Source organism: Mesoplodon bidens, assembly GCF_964165515.1.
Source record: "Mesoplodon bidens genome assembly, chromosome: 5".
NCBI classification, from domain to species: domain Eukaryota; kingdom Metazoa; phylum Chordata; class Mammalia; order Artiodactyla; family Ziphiidae; genus Mesoplodon; species Mesoplodon bidens.
Window position 1 is genome coordinate 112,327,601 of NC_138161.1, and position 21,004 is coordinate 112,348,604.

Below are 21,004 nucleotides of genomic sequence, written 5' to 3' on the forward strand. Positions count from 1 at the left end.
CCAATTCAAACTGCCAAGCTAGCATAACTGATCACAATACAACAAAGAAGCACCAAAAAATGAATCTATAGGTTAATCTCATTTATAGAATATATAAATACAAAATAAAAATCTACAATTCTGTCTAGTAAAAGAATAATAAATTATGAACAAGTAGGATTTATCCCCCAAATTTAAGATGATTCAACAAATCTGTTAATGTGTTTTAATTTATTAACATATTAAAAGAGAAAAAGATCATATCATCTCAATGGATTAAAAAAAATCCATCTCATAAATCTGAATGCTCATTCCCGATTAAGAAGGAAAAAAAAACGTAATATATAACTAAAAGGAAACTTTATTAACTTGATAAGGTTTACCTCCCATAAACCTACAGTGCAAACGTCATACGATCCCCATTTGTGCCAATTATCAAATCACCATCCTCTCAGCTCCGAATCATCCTTCACTGACCCACTTTGAGAAACTTGGTGCTTGCAGTAAACATTTGTTTTGCAAGCTGGCAAAATGTGAAGCTTTGTCAGTAGAGGGCGCCAGAGGGACATGACAGAAGAGCTTCTCTCCTTGGTTCCAGTGTGCTTCCTCTTTTGTTTCAGGGGCACAGCTCACTGTGGCACAGGTGTGGGACATTCAGTGGCACTTGTTCACCAAGTTTTGCTGACACAGCAGAAGGATTCTTGCTTGCCAAACACAGTCCACAGTTCCCTGCTTGCCAGCTTTACCCCACTAGCTGTAAACCAGCTCTGACCCAGGGCAACAAAGCAAACATCTGTTTATTCCTTCCTTGCATACTGTCCTTTAGCCCTAGAGTTCTCTTTTATCCCTCCTTTGTAGCCAATTCCTTATTACCAGTTAATGATTCTTTTGTTAAGTGTTCTCTGCTCAAATTACTGATGTGGCTTCTGTCACCTAACTGGACCATAATGATATAGAATTCGTACCAAAAATAGAGTTTGTCTTCCCACCTTCTAATTCACATGTCTTACTAAGGCATCTAAAATCCTTGCTTCTTCTGTTCATCAGATACAATCACCATAATGCAGTGAACATATGTTTCACTGCATAATGCAGTGAAACATGATGTTTTGTGGAAAGTCAAAGCAGGCAATATCTCTGCAGACCATAATATGGCAGAGAAAGGAGAAATGACATAGCCCTGATGCGAGACTGTGAGGGTGTACTGTTGGCCCTGTCAGGTAAAAGTAAATTTCTTCTGCAGTTTTTTCGAAACTAGTTTGGAGACAGGGACCTTAGTCAAGTTAATAGCTGCCTACCAAGTGCCAGTGGCCGTTGAAGATTTTCTCCAGTAAAGATACTACATCTCAAACAGTAGCTGCAATTGGAGTCACCATCTGATTACATTTACATTAGTCCACAGTCACTCTCCAAGATCATTCAACTGCACAGGCCAAACAGCTGAGTTAAACGGGGATGTGACAAGTGTCACTACTTCCACTTTAAAGCCTTTGATGTTGGCACTAATTTCTACAGTTACACCAGTGGTACAGCACTGCTTATGATTTACTATCTTGGTAGGGATGGGAAGTTCCAGAGACTTCTACCAGGCCCTTACTACCATAAAGGCCCTCACTGCATGAATCAGAGAGCCAACATAGAAATTTTGTCTGTTATCAAGTATGTCTATTCCATTCCTATGTTCAGTAACTGGGGAAAATAACCACAGAGTGTATCCACAGAACAGGTGGGCCCAGAGCAAATCAGACTTAAATCGCCATCTATCACCTGACCACCATAATCCCCCATTTTGAGGAGGGGCCACGGTGTTGTTTTGAGTCCCTAGGAATTAGCATCAACTCACAGCCAATGTTTAGTAATCTCAAAAGGTCTGGATATTTCCTTTTTTCCAGTGCATAGTCACTCTAATAAGTAGCCACATGTCCCTTGGGTAAGGCTTGGAGGAAGATTCACTTGCATTACTTGCAGCAGTGCTGCAGAGCTCATCCTCAGGGGGACCTGCTCCCTTCAATCAAGGTGCTCTGGGTCTGTGAAGTTACTTAGTCTGGAAACTGGTTGAGAGGTCTTGACTCTTCATTGTGGTGACTCAAATCAGGTTTTTGGCAACTAGACTTGGACTTTTTTTCTGTTATATAGATCAAGTAATGCTTTATCATGCTGCCCATCAATTATTTTCCTAGAGATACCACAATTAATTAGTCATTGCCAAACATCCCTGTGGGCAAAGGCTTTCTGATTACCAGTACCTCTCTGCTGCCCTCCAGGGCAATCGTGTCCACCTTCGCTTTGGTAGTTAAGTGCTGCCACATGTCCTCTGGCACTCCATGAGCCCATCATCCCCACCAGGTATTCCCATTCTAAGTTGCAGGGTCCTATTCTTTTTTTTTTTTTTGCGGTACGCGGGCCTCTCACTGTTGTGGCCTCTCCCCGTTGCGGAGCACAGGCTCCGGACGTGCAGGCTCAACGGCCATGGCTCACAGGCCCAGCCGCTCCGAGGCATGTGGGATCTTCCCAGACCAGGGCACGAACCCGTGTCCCCTGCATCGGCAGGTGGACTCTCAACCACTGCGCCACCAGGGAAGCCCCAGGGTCCCATTCTTTACCAAGGAACCCTAACTTGCACATGAGAAACTTGGCATGACTATGAATTCATGTGTAATAGTGTTATACTCCACCTTCCTTGGTCTAACACCCTTAGAATCCATTCCCATACATATCCCCTAGGTTTCCGTCAATATATATCAGTAAAGTCTTGTAATTCTTTTGGAGTGTAAGCTATTTCCTTCTGAGTTATAGGCATCTGAGTTATCTATCAACCTGGAATCTGCCGAGATTTGACCCTAGTGATGGATCCAGGGGAAAAAGGGGTGATTGCAGTCGGTCTTGAGAATGAGCATCCCTTTTCAAGGCATCTGCCTCAGAGGAAGTTATTATCACAGGGTTTTCAGGAAAAGGAAGACTAATCTCAGACATAGGAGGGCAGGCTACCTCCACTGGCAAGAGAGGCTTACAGTGACTTGGGGGTTCAAGATTGTCAGTTACATAAATCTGAGTCCCAACCAGGTGTTCCTATTCTAAGTTGCAGGGTTTATTCTTTCCCAAGGAACCCTAACTTGCACATGAGAAACTTGGCATGACTATGAATTCATGTGTAATACTGACTGAAACATCATTAAAACCAAGAATAGAAAAACGGTGCCACATTATTATTACTACTACTACTAAACATTACACTTGTCAGTCTCTCTGTACAACAAGCCACAAAATGGAAATAGACATATAGATAATGAAAGGGAAAATATAAAATTGTTATTATCTACAGTCAATAAGATTTTCTACCTAGAATATCCAAACGAATCAACTGAAAAACCATTAAAACTAATATGAGAGGACATAAGGAATCTAGAACAATATTACAAAACTGAATAGCATTTCCATACACCATGCACTTAGAGACATGTCCACTGACAGAAGGATGGTTACCTAAATTTTGGTATAACCCCCTCATGGCATGTTATATAGCAATTGTACTGCCTTAGAAAACATTAAAGACAGGGACTTCCCTGGTGGTACAGTGGTTAAGAATCTGCCTGCCAATGCAAGGGACACAGGTTCAAGCCCTGGCCGGGGAAGATCCCACATGCCGCAGAGCAACTAAGCCCGTGCGCCACAAATACTAAGCTTGATCTCTAGAGCCTGCGAGCCACAACTACTGAGCCCACGTGCCACAACTACTGAAGCCCACATGCCTAGAGCTTGTGCTCCGCAACAAGAGAAGCCACCGCAATGAGAAGCCCGTGCACCACAACGAAGAGTAGACCCTGCTCGCCATAACTAGAGAAAGCCCATGCACAGCAATGAAGACCCAACACAGCCAAAAATAAATAAATAAATTTATTTTTTAAAAAAAGAAAACAATGGGGCCTCCCTGGTGGCGCAGTGGTTGAGAGTCCGCCTGCCGATGCAGGGGATACGGGTTCGTGCCCCGGTCTGGGAGGATCCCATATGCCGCGGAGTGGCTGGGCCCGTGAGCCATGGCCGCTGGGCCTGCGCATCCGGAGCCTGTGCTCCGCAACGGGAGAGGCCACAACAGTGAGAGGCCCGCATACCGCAAAAAGAAAAAAAAAAAAAAAAAAAAAAAAAAGAAAACATTAAAGACAAAGTAAATTCTTTTAAAAAACTGAGTCTGGAAAAACATATATAGTATGATCCCATTTATGTCAAAAACAAATATAAATAAATACTAAAAACAAGTATTTAGGTACATACACAAATATGTACATGAAAGGAAAAGAATATGGAAGAAATCTTTGGAAAGGGGAGTGATTAAGAAAGCTTTCGCTTTTTGAAAATCTATGTATTTCTGTACTGTTTCCAATTTTTCATTAAAAAGTATTTGTGTATCACTTGTGTTATTAGGCTGAAGATGTGAGGAACACTAACTTCATGCATCCAACATCCATTTATCCACCCACTCATCTGATTGTTATCAAATACCTGCTATACTTCTAACATTTGAAACAGGTAATATGACACATAATCCTGAAATTACAGGGGTACAGGTTCTAATAGCCTACTGATATATTTTTCAGTAAAGGCCTGTGAGATAGCATCTAGAAATTATTTTCTTTAACCACAGATTTAGAATTATTTGTTGAAAATTCATCCAGTTTCTCAAAGGCAGGCTATATCATGAGTAAGCTGGAAATTTTTTCCTTATTCATCCAACAGGGATATTTTGAAAGGTTCCATTCGGCTTGGTTTGTTATTAGTATTGGAAATACTAATTAAAACCATTCAGTCACATATAATTCACACAAGAAGAAATAAAATGAATAAATAAATACATGGAAAAATGGTTAATTCTATCAGTAAGCAAAAAATGCAAAATAAGACAATTCATTAAATTAGTAGACTTTTAAAAATATCTAAAACGGGACTTCCCTGGTGGCGTAGTGGTTAAGAATCCGCCTGCCAATGCAGGGGACATGGGTTCGAGCCCTGGTCCGGGAAGATCTCACATGCCACGGAGCAACTAAGCCTGTGTGCCACAACTACTGAGCCTACGCTCTAAAGCCCACAAGCCATGACTACTGAAGCCCACGCACCACAACTACTGAAGCCTGCCCGCCTACAGCCCTTGCTCCGCGGCAAGAGAAGCCACTGCAATGAGAAGCCCATGCACCGCAAAGAAGAGTAGCCCCCGCTTGCCACAACTAGAGAAAGCCCGCGTGCAGCAATGAAAACCCAACGCAGCCAAATATAAATAAATAAAATAAATAAATTTTTCAAAAAAAAATATCTAAAACATTGCAGTACCCTGTGGGACAGGACCAAAGACGGATGGAGTGATAGAATTGAGGAATGTTAAGCCCTCTGTCATAAAACAGACCAATGCCTTTGTAGAAGGAGTGAAAATGCGCACTTATAAGCCCCTAATGGATCGTCCTAAATGCCAAGGATTAGAATCCCGGATCCAGCATTTTGTACATAGGGGATTCACGGAGCACCCACATTTATTCCCTGAGGAAGAAACAAAAGCCAAAAGGGACTGTAATGACACGCTAGAGGAAGAAAATACTATTTTGGAGAAACCAACAAAGACAGTTTGTGTTGATACAGAAATTAAAAGCATCGTCTAACCACAGAAAACTCACCAAGATCTAGGAGGCAACAAAAGATTATTAGGCTAAAGAAGTTCTTGCTTGAATATGAAAGAATTTAAACATTCTTTCATTCCTGTCCAAAAGAATTAGAGATGGAAGAAGCAAAAAGCAATTTTAAAATGGACATGTATTTACATACACCTGGAAAACTGTGCCTTGTGTTCAAATTCATTAAAGCCAGATCCTGCAAGTAAAAAAAAAAAAAAAAAAAAGTCGAAAACAGCTAGTTCTATTGAGGATACCTTGAAATTAGTGCTTGCATAAATTTCTGATGTCAGTGTAAAATAGAAAGTACTAGCATTATTTATCAAAAGTCACAAAATAACAGACTCTCTGAATTAATAATCTCATGCTTGAGATTTACTTTTAGTAAGTAATTGCAATGAATAAAACAGTTATTTGGGCAAAGCTTTCATTACTGAATTATTTATAATAATGAAACTTTGGAAATAACCTAAATATCCAAAACAAAAGAGTAACAAGTTATAGAATAACCATTCAATGGAACATTATAAAACCACTTAAAATTATTTTATGAAGAGACTGTAATAAAATGGAAAAATGAGTAAAAAACCAACTGGCAATTTTTTAAAAATTAATTTATTTATTTTTGGCTGTGTTGGGTCTTCATGGCTACATGCAGGCTTTCTCTAGTTGTGGCGAGTGGGGGTGACTCTTCATTGCGGTACACAGGCTTCTCATTGCAGTGGCTTCTCTTGTTGTGGAGCATGGGCTCTAGGCATGCGGGCTTCAGTAGTTGTGGCATGTGGGTTCAGTAGTTGTGGCGCACGGACTTAGTTGCTCCACGGCATGTAGGATCTTCCCAGACCAGGGCTCGAACCCATGTCCCCAGCATTGGCAGGCAGATTCTTAACCACTGTGCCACCAGGGAAGTCCCCAATTGGCAATTTTTAAAAAATCTTCCCTCAACTAAGAATATGCTATTTTTATAATTTTAAGAAATCAGGAAATTTTAGTTTTAAATTATGAATATGAAGCAATATAGGAACAAGGAAAGTTTCTTATATAGTGCTAAATGATAAAGGTAGAAGACAAAATTTTACCTGTACTCAAATTACAGCTTTATAAAATATTTATCCAGATGGATAACTTTTAAAGGAAAGTGGGCTATACAGCTCATTTATTAGGCTGGTAGAATTATAGTTGATTTTTCTTAAATTTTTTTTGCTGTCCTTGGTATTTTATAAGCAGGACCAAACATGTCAGAGGATAAGAAAGTTTTGGGGACCCACCTGCTGCTCCTTTCTAAGGAATATTTCAATCTCTGCATGAATCCGTTTCTCTTCTTCAGTTTTCAGCCTTAGTTTCTGTGAGAACAACAAACCAATGTCAGGAATTCTTCCTGGGGCTGGAAGTGAGTTCTCAAGATCAGGGGTGAGGCTGTGACGGTGGTACAGGTCTTCTCTACCAGCTGGGATCCTAAGACTCCGAGATAGGGCTCCAGAGCAGCAATTCCATTCCCTTCAACTCAATTCATGTTCACAACATGGCTGAGCCATGTCTGGCACTGTGCTAGACACAGGCAACTGCCCAGAGCAAAAGGGCCATAATCCTGTGGCCTGGAAACTGGTGTCCATTTAAGGAGAGAACAATGCTTCAAGGGCACAAGCTTCTCAGGCCTACAAAAGGAAATTCCAGAGTGCAAGAAAAAAGTTTGTTGTCATAGTCTTAAGCCACACTTGGGAAGTAAGCTTTCAAATAAGTCAGAGAAAGGAGTCACCTCCTGCACACAGGTGATACACTCTACTGATGTTTGCTCCTTCTCGCTGACCTCTTGTTCTTTTAGCCATTTAGTCTTCCTCCTCTAATGAGGGTCTACCCTTGTTTCTTTCTCCTGATATTTTTCACTGTGACTTCTCATTTCTGTAAATGTAGGTTTGCATGAAGTTCAGCCCTCTAGATTTTGTATTTCTTAATGGAGGGATGAAAGATACTGGTTGAGTGAGAAAAGTAGCAGCAAAAACCTGCAGTTACTGAACATCTTGTTTTGCCCTCTCCCTATAAATACCAGGAGAAATGGCAAGTGGTTTTATAAAGTAAGGATAAAGTGACCAAGAGAAGAAAGTACAACCAATTTTCAAAGTCATTACAAAAAACCAGGAGATGTAAGCTACAGCCCATCAGAATCTCTGTCTGCAAAAAAGCAAGTCCTCATTCTTTTTTTGTTTTTAACCTCAAATGTTAGGGTTGCTGGAGAGAGAGAGCAAAGATTGGGAAAGTCTCCCTCTCTCTCCTCCTTTGTCAGCTGAGGCCATATCAGGAGCGACAGCTTGACTGCCAGCTACCTGATTCATTCCTAATTAACAGTGATTACCTCAATCTCTTCCAGCAAGAGCTCCTCTGTTTTGCTACATTTTTTCTGGGTCTGGGAAATCTGCAGCTCAGTGTTTCTCTTCATATAGCGATTTTCCATGTTGGTTTTTGCCTTCATTTCTCGCAACTGGTCCTTGAGGTGAGCAATATATTCATGTCGACTCTGTAAAGGTAAGACCAGGTTTCTAAATTAAAATACATTCTACCTCCATTCAGCTCAGTCAGTGGCTTAAGCTTATCTTTTTTTTTTTTTTATAATTTAAGATTATTGTATTTCCTTACAAGAGGAATGTTTGAACAAATTTTACAGGTGTCAATCAATGCTTGTTCAAATTGGGCACACATCAAATCTAGCATTATGGGAGTTTTATTTGGAAGTGAACTTTTAACTATCAATACAAATGCCAAGATACTACACAAAACATCCGCAGGAACTTTTTTCATCTTTTTTTGAATTGTCCACAAACATTTCCTACGTAATCCAACATACAACAGAGAAATGGTACATCTTTTTCTTTCAATTTGCATACAGTGGAAAAACAAGAAAAAATATATATATATATTCTTTTTACAAAGTTTAACTAATAGACACTACCAAGCTGACAGTTTAAGTCTATAGGTGAGAAATTATCTAATAAAAAATAATCCGAATTTATTTAGCATCAGTCACTTCCATAATCAAGTATTATTCTGATTAATAAAACTTGCCACCATTAGGCTTCTGGTATATACTTATACCAACTAGTCCATCTGTTGTATTGCTTCCCACCTTGGTTCTTCACAACTACAAACAGAAAATCGTTGCAAAGTAGGGGCAAGCATTTGCAAAAACAAACAAAAATCTCTAGCTTATTAGAAGCATGAATGTGTGGTAGAATTTCCTCCCAAGCAATGGACTTTCAAATCACTTAAGAAATCACCAGAACTGAATGTGTCAAGATATTTGCCTAAGTCCAAGAAGAGATGCATTTATTTATATCCAAAAGAGGACTGAAAATTAAACTTAGTGTTTAGTTTGGGGGCAGGTTGGGGGGAATTCAGCCATTTGAAAAATGACCATCTTAAAAAAAAATGACCACCAAAAATAGGTTCACTAAATTTATTTTAAAAATCATAAAACGTTTCTTACAAAAGAGCATTACATTCTGCACACTGCTCTGAATAGATGCCAGGGACATATGGACTATTGCTACTTTTCCTCCCTGTCCCACTCCCCAAATGTTACAGCGACCACAAAGCAAAGTGTTCACAATAATTACATGGGGGGATTTTTTTTTAAAACCATCAACAATGAACAAAACTTAAAAGTCACTCGGGCTTCCCTGGTGGCGCAGTGGTTGAGAGTCCGCCTGCCGATGCAGGGGACACGGGTTTGTGTCCCGGTCTGGGAAGATCCCACATGCCGCGGAGCGGCTGGGCCCGTGAGCCATGGCCGCTGGGCCTGCGCGTCCAGAGCCTGTGCTCCGCAACGGGAGAGGCCACAACAGTGAGAGGCCCGCGTACCGCAAAAAAAAAAAAAGTCACTCACTCTGCTGCTGTTTCAAAATTTCAATGTGCGTTTTTGCACACCGTCCCCCAACCCCCAAGCCTGTTTGTAAGAAACTAAAACATTACATCTGGTGAACAGCAAAGATTTCACTACACTTCAAATGCAGAACACCTATGAAGCAGAGGAATGTTGGCTTTTTAAACAGAAGCAGATTAAAAAAAAAAAAAAGATGCAGGACTCCTTCAGTTCTTCACTAGTCTTAGAAAAACTTTCCAGAATACTGCTTCACGCTGTTCTGCAGCAAATACTGTGCATTCTGTATCTGGGCCTGTGTTCCTGTAATGGTAATAATCTGATCTTCGGGCCCTTCTAAAGGCTCATCAATTTTGATTGAAGCTCCCGACTCATGACGGATTTGTTTAATCCGCTGACCACCTTTGCCAATAATAGATCCAGCCAGATCTTTGGGAATAGTTACTTGTGTAGTAATAATAGGTCCATCAAGATCACCGTATGAGCCACGACCCCCTGCATAGGAATAATCATATCCAGAGCCACCCTGTGGTTCATAAGCCATCTGCCACTCTGATGGGCTCCATGTATCTACTGCAGAGTCCCAGGTTTCATCAGCACTGAAACCAACCACACCATCATAACGGTCTCCAGGTCTCCCTCTTCTGTCATAGGCCATTAGCTCTCCTCCTCTAGGTGGTGGTGGTGGTGGAGGAAGAGGAAGATTCTGAGCTCTGCCACCACCCGGGCCCCCTTGTCCAGGAGGAGGTGAAGGAGGTCCTCGATGAGGGCTCATATCATCATAATCCCTTCTGGATGGAGTCATGGGACGCCCACCCAAACCAGGGGGCATCCTGTCAAAACCACCTCTTCCCGGCATGGGAAATCCCACGGGACATCCACGGTGGTCATCAAACATCATTGTAAAACCACCATAATCATAGGTTTCATCATAAAAATTGGAATCATAAGGCTGAGCATATCCTTTGATGGGAGACTCTGATATAAGATCAAGGATGACCTTTATGCACTCTATAACTCTATCAGGTTTTCCTCCAATAAGAACAACTCTGTCAGTGGATTGAGGACAACATTCCTGGAAAAGCTTGATTGTTGTCTGAGTGTTCTTTCGAAGTTCTTTGATTTTAGTACCTTTGACCCCAATAATTCCTCCAGCCAGACTCTGATGAATCAACAGTCTCAACTCGTAGTCAAAGTGGCTTCCTTTATAGTGATGGTAATTTAAGCATTCCACAGCATCAGATTCGAGTGGGAGCTGGCTGGTTGCAGTGGGTGACAGCAACTGCAGGCCCTCTTCCAAGATAGGGATGATTTTCTTCAGAATTTCTCCAATTGTTTTATTATCAGCACTGATACTCAATATGCACTCAGGGCCACTGCTGTCTGGGACTGAAACACTGGCATTGTAGTCTGTACGGAGAGCCTTAATATTCTTGCCTCCTTTTCCAATCACTGCCCCAGCATTCTTGCTCTGAAGCAGAAGGTGTAATTCAACCATCTCATCAGTGTTTCTAGATCTTTTAAAAGCTTGTTCATCTTCCATATCTTCAGCAGGGCGTTTACCTAATTCACCATTGGTTTCGGTGTTGGGAAAGGTTTCCTCTGGCTGTTCAGTTTCCATTTTCTTGTATTAAAGGGGCACACCAATCAGTTATTAAATATATCTTTGCAGGGCAGAACTGAAGTGTTCTGGGTGGGACCAACTGACACCCTAGTGCTGCAGTAGCCGGGCAAGGCTACCATCCCTATGCTGCTGTGCAGCCTCAGCTGGTCACAGCTAGACAGAGAACCCACCTTTTGTTTTTATATTTCAACAAGGAACTGGATCTATTTTTCTGCTATCACACTACGGGAAATTTACCCAATAATCATGGATGGTATAAATGAAAATGAAAGATAAGTAGTTCTAAGCATCAGGACTGTGAGATTCTTTCCTAGGCACACTATTTGGGTACTCTGTATGCACACAAATTTCCCATTACTATCTCATTTTGGTGGAAAGAGCACTGAACTAAATGATCAAAAGACCTAACTTCCCACCCAAGCCCCACCAGCTGTGTGAATTTGGCCACGTCAGTTAAACTCTCTAAGTCTTACCTTCTTTAAAATAGAAACATTAATATCTACCCTGTCTGCAATATCTTAGCAAATAATTATAAGGATTAATTGACAATATGTGTGAAAACTCTTCACAGGTTCCAAAGTGCTTGGCAGTTTCTTTTCTTTTTTTGAGTTAACACTGGTTTATAATATTATGTAAGTTTCATGTGTACATTATATTTCAACTTCTGTATACATTACAATGTGCTCACCACCAAAAGTTTAGTTTCCATCTGTCACCAAACAGTTGACCCCCTTTACCCATTTCCCACCCCTAATCCTTTCCCCTTCTGGTAACCACTACTCTGTTCTACATGTTTGTTTTTGTTTGGTTTGTTCATCTATTTTTGTTTTCTTTGTTTGTTTTAGATTCCACATGAGTGAAATTATATGTTATTTATATTTCTCTGTCTGACTTATTTCACTTAGCATGATAATCTCAGTGTCCATCCATGTTGTCACAAATAGCAAGACTTCATCTTTTTATGGCTGAGTAGTATTCCATTGTATATATACTGTGTATATATATACCATATCTTCTTTATCCATTCATCTGCCAGTGGGCACTTAGGTTGTTTTCTTATCTTGGCTATTGTGGACAATGCTGCAATGAACATAGGGGTACGTATATCTTTCTGAATTAGTGTTTTCATGTTCTTTGGATAAATACACAGAAGTGGAATAAATGAATGATATGGTAGTTTTTTTTTTTAATTTTTATTTATTTATTTATGGCTGTGTTGGGTCTTCATTTCTGTGCGAGGGCTTTCTCTAGTTGCGGCAAGTGGGGGCCACTCCTCAGCGCGGTGCGCGGGCCTGTCACTATCGAGTCCTCTCTTGTTGCGGAGCACAGGCTCCAGATGCGCAGGCTCAGTAATTGTGGCTCACGGGGCCAGCTGCTCCGCGGCATGTGGGATCTTCCCAGACCAGGGCTCGAACCCGTGTCCCCTGCATTGGCAGGCAGATTCTCAACCACTGCGCCACCAGGGAAGCCCGATATGGTAGTTTTATTCTTAATTTTTTGAGGAATCTCCATACTGCTTTCCATAGTAACTGCACCAATTTACTTTCCCACCAACAATACATGAGGGTTCCCTTTTCTCCACATCCTTGCCAACACTTGTAATACCAGGCCTTTTTGATAATAAGTGCTTGGCAATTTAATGGCCTTGGTATTCATTTTTTAAATATTTATTATGTACCAGGCATTGAACTAGACTCTAGGTAAATAGTAAAGGCCTAAATAGACATGGTCCTTGCCCTCATAGAGCTTACAATCTAGTGGGAAAGATGTAACTAAAAGGAAACAAATACGTATAAACTTTTAAAAATGTGCAATATGCTATGAAAGAAAAAGACAACAGGCTATGAGAGAAAATAACAAGAGAGACCTACATAAGATTGGATAGTCCAAAAAAGGATTCTCTGAGAAAGGAATGTTTACTCTGACACCTGAAGGGTAAGAAAAGTGGGTTGCGCTTCCCTGGTGGTGCACTGGCTAAGAATCTGCCTGACAATGCAGGAGACACGGGTTCGAACCCTGGTCCAGGAAGATCCCACATGCTGCGGAACAACTAAGCCCGTGTGCCACAACTACTGAGCACGTGAGCCACAACTACTGAGCCCGTGTGCCACAACTACTGAAGCCCATGCACCTAGAGCCTGTGCTCCACAACAAGAAAGGCCACCAAAATGAGAAGCCCACACACCGCAATGAAGAGTAGCCCCCGCTCGCCGCAACTAGAGAAAGACCGCGTGCAGCAATGAAGACCCAACACAGCCAAAAATAAATAAAGTAAAATTTTTAAAAAAAGAAGAAAAGTGAGGTCGAGGGGAATTCTAAGAAAAAGGAAAAATGTATGCCAAAGCCCTGAGGCAGCAATAATGCCTGATTTTATGCTGATCTAGAGTTTCTTAAAGCAGTTTGCCCTTACCTCATCCTATTGACTCCAGCATGTATAATAAACCTTTCCAATGCTGGAGCTGCCACGGAGGTATATAGCACTGGGGAGATGTTCTCAGAATAGGATTCCAAGAAGGAGTTATTTCCCCACTGGGCCTAGGAATTCTCATTTCCCTTAAATTTTGAGTGCTGGACAACTGGAAGTAGAGATAGATAGGTAGATAACATACATACATATAGAGATATATCTTATGTAAGCTAGAAGCCTGAGCCTTCAAGGAGAAGGTTGGCTGTTAAAGAAGAGTCCTTCACTTACTTCAGCTTTGCCATGATTATTGAGGTTAGATGCAGTAACCATGAAGGATATGAACCCACCCCTACTCATTTTGACTGGTTATAAAAGGAGTCAAAAGGCACAAGCTGGATGTCTTAGAACCCTAAAATCTTACGGCAATATTGAGAGGGATCTTCCTAATGGTGCTCAGTTATTTTGAGTACAAACTCTTGCCTTTGACCCTCATAGTGACCATCTGTATTCTACGGCTGGATGAAGAGCATTTTGTACCTCTTCCTTAGCAGGAGTTAATCATGAAAATTTGTTTCTTACACCTGGGTTCACACGAATGTCTAGATTGGGTAGCCCTACATCAACTACAGCCCTACCAATTTCTCATCCTTTTGTGCTTCATTCAGCAACCCCATTGCCATCCACGGTCACTGAATGCACTTTGGAAAGCTCTGTGCTATCCTGGAAGCTTTGCATGATATCTTAAAACATCCCTGAACTGCTCCACACTCCAAGCCATACTTCGTTTTTTCTCTGGCCACACTATTACTAATTTTCGCATGTTACCTCGCTCTTTTCTTCACTCATCCCCTCAGCTTTTCGCATTCTTTAATGACTAATTTCCTTTTGGGGGGCCAGAAATAGAAAGAGTACCAAAGAGAATAGGTTGACATGATGATGATGAACTCTAGGTTCCAAAATGGATTAAAGAATTAAATATAGATATAGAAAACATGCTTGTTAAATTTGCAAACAACTCAAAGCTGGTACATGGTACGTAAGAGACATTAGAATTCAAAACCCTGTTGATTATTAGAACTCTGGACTGACTCCAAGAAGAAGCAAAGGTGAAACTAAAGTCCTGATTTTGGTTAGAAGAATCTTGTAAGTTGAGAATTGTGAAGACCTAACTTGTCTTCCAACACTTTCATTAGAGGCTTACCCAGCTTCTAACATGAGAACCTGAGGTTAGGGCCCCACCACTGGTTGTTGTAATAGCAGCACTGTAAAAAGGTGCCTCCCTTCCCTTGTATTCTTTAGATTTCTCAGAGTCTTCCTTTCACTGTGCTTCTTCTAATGGTTTGTCATCAGAATCTTCACAATCATGAAAGAATATTGCCATACAATATTGTGAAAAGCATTTGGAGTGCTTCCTCTTTGTTTATATTACTGCAATTTGTGGCACTGTATACTGTTTATATAACAGGGAAAAAATTCTTCCCTATCCTCTGTTGTGGTTAGACATCTATAATAGTGTGTACAGTTTTAGGCATCACATTTTTTTTAACATCTTTATTGGAGTATATAGTCATCACATTTAAGAAGGAGTTTACTCAGAAGAGATTATTGAAGACAGTGAAGTGTGCGAAAACTTTAGTACAAAAGGAAAGAAAAGAGGAAATTGGTGTGATTGGAAAGGTAATAGTTCAAATGGAAATGAAAGCAGTGGGTGGAATTGGAGCCTGAAACTTTAGAAGTTCTGACTTGATCATGCTTCATCTCCATTTTAGAACGGGAGATTATTTGGCTCAGAGTTTATTCATAGACTCTCATAGAATCAGCCAGTATTCTTAGTTACAGATGGACAGGCAAATATAAATGTTAATTTAATATAGAACTCTATTTTTCCCATGGCTTTTATCACTTTAATAGACCACATTTCCGTTTTCCTTTTTCCATCCAACCAAAGAGGCAGCCTGAGGTATAAGACAAGTTCCATCTTCTCCAGCTCCCCAAAATTTCAGGAACCAGTACTCTCCTCCCTACTTTGTGTTCAATTATGAAAACAGACACTACCATTAAAAGCCTCTGGGGGAATTCCCTGGCCATCCAGTGGTTAGGACTCAGTGCTTTAACTGCCATGGGCCTGGGTTCAATGATCCCTGGTTGGGGAACTAAGATCCCACAAGCCCCACGCTGTGGCTGGGGAAAAGAAAAAGACTTCTGCTCACAATATTGTGGCAGCCATCGGAGCCTTATTAACTCTAATTGGTTGATTGCTTCTTTCCATTACTAAAGCTTCTCTGAATTCAAATAACAAGTCCAGAAGTGTAGATCTGAAGGCAGTTTGAGGATTTGGAAGTAAAGTTTGGTCTGCTACGAAAACCCACAAATATGCTGCATCAGTCCATGACTGATCATGGAGAAAGCTCTAGACACCATGGACAACCAGGGTTATGATAATGGGTTATGGTGAAGGCAGATCTCTTCTTAGTGAGAATCTTAAAAGGAATTCATATAACTGAAGATCCTTGGCCTATAACTCAGTATTTCTAGGCTGGATCTTTGTTGCATATTGGAAGATGAAGAAACGGCATGACACTTGGGTTCACTTATTAGTATGACTTAATCATGGTTTTACAATCATAGCCTGTAAGCATTTTATATCCTCCTCTGCTTCCACACTGTCATCATGGAAGGCCGTAAGTTTGTGCAGAACAGCTATACAGAGAAGAACCAGAGTAATCAGAGGCCCATGGCAATAGCATTAAAACTAGATGCCTTTGACTTGGCACAGGGTAATTGAAGACAAATGTTATATGACCTTTTAAAACAGTTACATAATATAATAACTTCTTTTACTCATTTATTTATTATTTATTATTATTTTTTTAAGCTGCATTGGGTCTTCATTGTTGCGTGCAGGCTTTCTCTAGTTGCGGCGAGTAGGGGCTACTCTTGGTTGTGGTGCGCGGGCTTCTCATTGCGGTGGCTTCTCTTGTTGCAGAGCACGGGCTCTAGGCGTGCGGGATTCAGTAGTTGTGTCACATGGGCTCTAGAGCACAGGCTCAGTAGTTGTGGCGCATGGGCCCAGTTGCTCCGCGGCATGTGGGATCCTTCCGGCCCAGGGGTCGAACCAACGTCCCCCGCACCAGCAGGCAGACTCTTAGCTGCTGCGCCACCAGGGAAGTCCCACAAGTTCTCTTTAATAGTGTCTTGAATATTTTTGGTCCTTGGCATTTCAATATAAATTTTAGAATCAGTTTGTCAAGTCTCACAAAAATGAGTAAATAAGTAATTAAATTAAATTCAATGAAGATTCTGATTGGGATTGAATTCAATGTATCAATCAATTTTGGAAGAATCCACATCTTTTTAATATGGAGTCTTCCGATCCATAAACATAAGCATAGTATATCCCTCCAAGTATTTAAATATTATTTAATTTTTCAGTACTGTTTTATAGTTTTCTGCAAAGAAGTCCTGCACGTTTTGTTGTTGCCACTGGATTCATTGCTAGATATTTGACATTTTTGATGACATTGTAAATATATATATTTCAATTTCTTTTTCTAAGTCTGCTGCTGATATATGGAAAAGATACATTAATTTTTATATATTGACCTTGGGTCTCTCTTTTTTCCCCTTTAGTTTCATGAAAACACTGCTCCACTGTTATCTGGCTTTGTGTGCCGATGTTCAGAAGTCTAACAGCAACCTGATTTTTTTCCTTTGTGACTTTGTCGTTTTGCCTGGCGACCCAATAGGAAGCTTCGTAAGGCAATTGCTCCCTCACATTCCCGTGATCTCCACACATACTTTCACACACTCAAACCTGCCATCCTAATTACTGTCATCATTTTCTGACCCACAGGTCTCTAATATCCATGTACTTCCTAACTGTCTTCTTGCTTTCCAACCTCGACTTGACCACTGGTTTTTTAGTAACTCTAGGGATTTAACTTGATTTCATCTTGATAGATGGTTTTTTGTTTGTTTGTTTGTGGTACGCAGGCCTCTCACTGTTGTGGCCTCTCCCGTTGCGGAGCACAGGCTCCGGACGCGCAGGCTCAGCGGCCATGGCTCACAGGCCCAGCCGCTCCACGGCATGTGGGATCTTCCCGGACCGGGGCACGAACCCGGTCCCCTGCATCGGCAAGCGGACTCTCAACCACTGCGCCACCAGGGAAGCCCTTGATAGCTGTTTCTTATTCAAGGTTTGCCTTGCATCTTCTAGTTCTGGTTTATCTACTCCTTTGCTGATGATCAAAATATCTGAGTGATATTCTACTTCAGTTTTACTGTGTCTGAATGTAACAGCTGAGACTGTCATCCAAGAAGGTAAGTTTCACAACCTAGTATTACCTGTTGTCTAGAAAATTATACCGTCAACAATATATTTATTTTTTAAGTCTTTATTGAACTTATTACAATATTGCTTCTGTTTCATGTTTTTTTGGCTTTTTGGCCACGAGACATGTGGGATCCTAGCTCTGCGACCAGGGATCAAACCCGCACCCCCTGCATTCACAGGGGAAGTCTTAACCACTGGACCACCAGGGAAGTCCCCAACAATATAACTTAAAGTGTTTAGAGAAAGAGAAAAACAGTGGCTGTGATAGTAGCAAAGGGGAGTTGATTGGCAGAGTGCCAACGCTGAGGTCTCTTTTGATACTATTTGGTTTGGAGCCTTAAAAGGACATTGATACAAATATCTTCTTTTTTAATAGTCAAGAAATAAAAGAGGAAGTTTTAAATAATGGTAGAAATTTTGAGGGAAAAAAGGCTAAGAAACCTCTGAAAAAGTCTATTCATTAGAGAGAAAACCTAAGTGCACACCAGTTTTAATGAAGCCTTTGCGGGGGAGGGTGGCGCAGAAATGGTTTTCAGGGGATTTCCCTGGTGGTCCAGTGGTAAAGAATCCACCCTCCAAAGCAGAGGACGCGGGTTCAATCCCTGGTCAGGGAACTAAGATGTCACATGCCGCAGGGCAACTAAGCCCGTGCGCCACAACTACTGAGCCTGCGCGCCACAACTAGAGAGCCCACGTGCTACAAACTACAGAGCCCACGCACTCTGGAGCCCTCACCCCACAACTAGAAAGAGAAAACCTGCATACCACAACTAGAGAGAAGCCCATGCACTGCAACAAAGATCCCTTGTGCTGCAACTAAGACCCGATGCAGCCAAAAATAAATAAATAAATAAATAAAGATTTCAAAAGAAATTGTTTTCTAAAAATGTAGGCTATAAACAGAGGGTTAATAGGGATAATGAAGTGAAAATCAATACCAAAGGTAGTTCAAAATTGATAATAGAAAATGAGAGATAATAGAACAAATAAATGATTTGTTCAGAAGACCTAAAGATAGTATCTCAGAAGAAAGGCTAGTGACTTTTTTTGGACAATTCTTCCGAATCTATTTTTCAAATATTATTCTAACTTCTATGTAGGGAATGATGAATATTCCCTGATCGGAAGCATAAACTTGTCCAACTAGCTAGTTAGTGAAAAGCTGATATTAGGCCATACTTTGTAACTTTCTAAACTGCTAATAGTGTTAGTCATCCTAATGGTACTAATTTCTAACTGTCTAGGTTGTAGCCCAAACATTGTTTTGCAAGTCACTTGCTTAAAACTCAGGATGCATTTTCTTATAGAGGTAGATTAGACATAAGGTTAGGCCCTAATGACCACAGAAGCTCAATAAATCCACTCCGTACTTGAAATATAATGCAAATGACATTATTAACCCTAACCATCAGGTGTAAGGAGGTATGTAATGTGCTTAATATCCTACCTAGGACTATAGTCTCCCATCTGGGATCTTGGCATACAAGAGACTGCCTGAGACACGGTCTCCTGGAGGGAAGGAGTGGGTCATGTGGTTGGATCGGTTGGGAGGGGTAAGAACAGGCTTAGAGCTCCAGAGGGTTAGGGTCTCCCAGAGGTTGATTCTGGACATAATTGTACATTCCAGGCCAAATATCTAATTACTCTCTTTATATTTTTAATAGTTTAGGCACCCCAGGAGAAACAACAATTTCCTATACATAACTTCTTTTTTTTTTTTTGCTTGAGAAAGATGGCTTCTATTTAGCTGTTTTAGCTCAGTAACTTTTGGTGTTGCCCAGGTAATTCTTACCTGCACTTCAGCTTGCCTTTCTCTTTTGATATTAAATAGCTGTTTTTGAAGAGATTTTATCTTTTTTCTTCCATTTTTCTCCCTAGGAGAAATAAGAATAATTTGTGTTTAGAGTAGTGCTTCTCAAACTTTAGTGTGCACAGGGTTCGCCTAGAAGCTAAGAAAGAGATTCCTGGGCTGTACCCCAGAGATTCTCATTCATTTGGTCTCAGTTGGGGGCCCTGGAATTTGTTTCTCTACCAAGTTCCCAGGTGATGCTAATGGTGCTGGTCCATGGAGCAAACTTTCAGTAACACTTTAAAAAAAAGACTGCGTTGTATCTAAAATAGCTGCTGCTGAGAAAAAGCTTAGAAGAGGAAGAGGAAGAGGAAAAAGAAGACTCCTTTCTATTCTGAGCACTTCTCAATAACATTATATGGTAGTCTTTATCATTACCCCTATTTTACAGATGAGGAAAATGCATGTAGAATGCTGAGGTAACTTGCTGTGGAGGACATGAGAATGTTCCTCACCGACCTCCAAGTACAGGCAATGTAAGCAAGTAAGGGTCCCAGCTCTAGGCTCTGAACTCCTTCACTGTGTGTGCTCTGAGGCCACACTTCCCACTGACTGCTCCCAGCCAAGTTTTGAGTGTGGCAGGGATAAGACCATCCCTTCCTGGAAGACCCAGGACTTTTCTGATGCTTGACGTTGGCTCAAGGGCTCCCTGATGACCTTGCCAAACCATCCTTAGACTGCAGGGCAGTCTCTTCCGCTCAACCTTCATCTCCTTCACTTAGGGTGAGTCCAGCATTGAATCCAAAGGCTCCCTCCTCATTTTCTCTCACATAGGTGTTTCCCTGATAAAATCTTTACATTAATAATCTCATCTTGGTATCTATCTCTCAGAAGACACAGACTAACACACTTGCCATGGTCACACAAATAGTAAATGGCAGAGCAGAATTCAAACTCAGTACTGTCTGAATGAGAATTTAACTGTTTTATGTTGTTTCTGTTTGCTCTCAGAAACAGAATTCTGCTTATCTCCAGCAATCCCATTATTTAGGTTTAAAATAAAATAACAGAACAATACAAGAAAAAACAAAACAAAACAATACCTATCTGAGCTTGGGCTGCTATAACAAAAATATCATAGATTGGGTGGCTTACAAACAAAGAAATTGATTTCTCACACTTCTGGAGGCTATTAAGTCCAAGATCCAGGTGCTATCAGATGCAGTGTCTGGTGAGAACCAGCTACCTGGTTCACAAATGTCCATTTTCATTTGTATCTATATATGACAGAAGGGGAGAGGGAGCTCTGCTCGGTCTCTTTTATAAGGGCACTAATACCATTGATGAAGG

At 40.9% G+C, this 21,004-nt stretch overlaps 2 protein-coding genes across 6 annotated transcripts in view; both read right to left on the reverse strand.

Annotated features, from left to right (window-relative positions):
- The window catches only part of DRC9 (dynein regulatory complex subunit 9), a 42,203-nt gene that overhangs the window by 7,839 nt on the left and 13,360 nt on the right, over positions 1-21,004 (reverse strand). For 4 of the 5 annotated variants that reach the window (XM_081235807.1, XM_081235809.1, XM_081235808.1 and 1 more), the window contains 3 exons: positions 19,658-19,739; positions 7,981-8,142; positions 6,899-6,973 (listed from right to left, as the gene is read on the reverse strand). In XM_081235807.1, coding sequence (XP_081091933.1) covers positions 6,899-6,973; positions 7,981-8,142; positions 19,658-19,739 — 319 coding nt within the window. The remainder of the gene's footprint in view (positions 1-6,898; positions 6,974-7,980; positions 8,143-19,657; positions 19,740-21,004) is intronic. The other variant, XM_081235811.1, reaches the window with a different exon arrangement.
- On the reverse strand, positions 9,341-11,285 carry LOC308618233 (heterogeneous nuclear ribonucleoprotein K-like). The gene has a single exon (XM_081235806.1). The coding sequence runs from the start codon at positions 11,120-11,122 to the stop codon at positions 9,728-9,730; it is 1,395 nt and encodes a 464-aa protein (XP_081091932.1). The 5' UTR covers positions 11,123-11,285; the 3' UTR covers positions 9,341-9,727.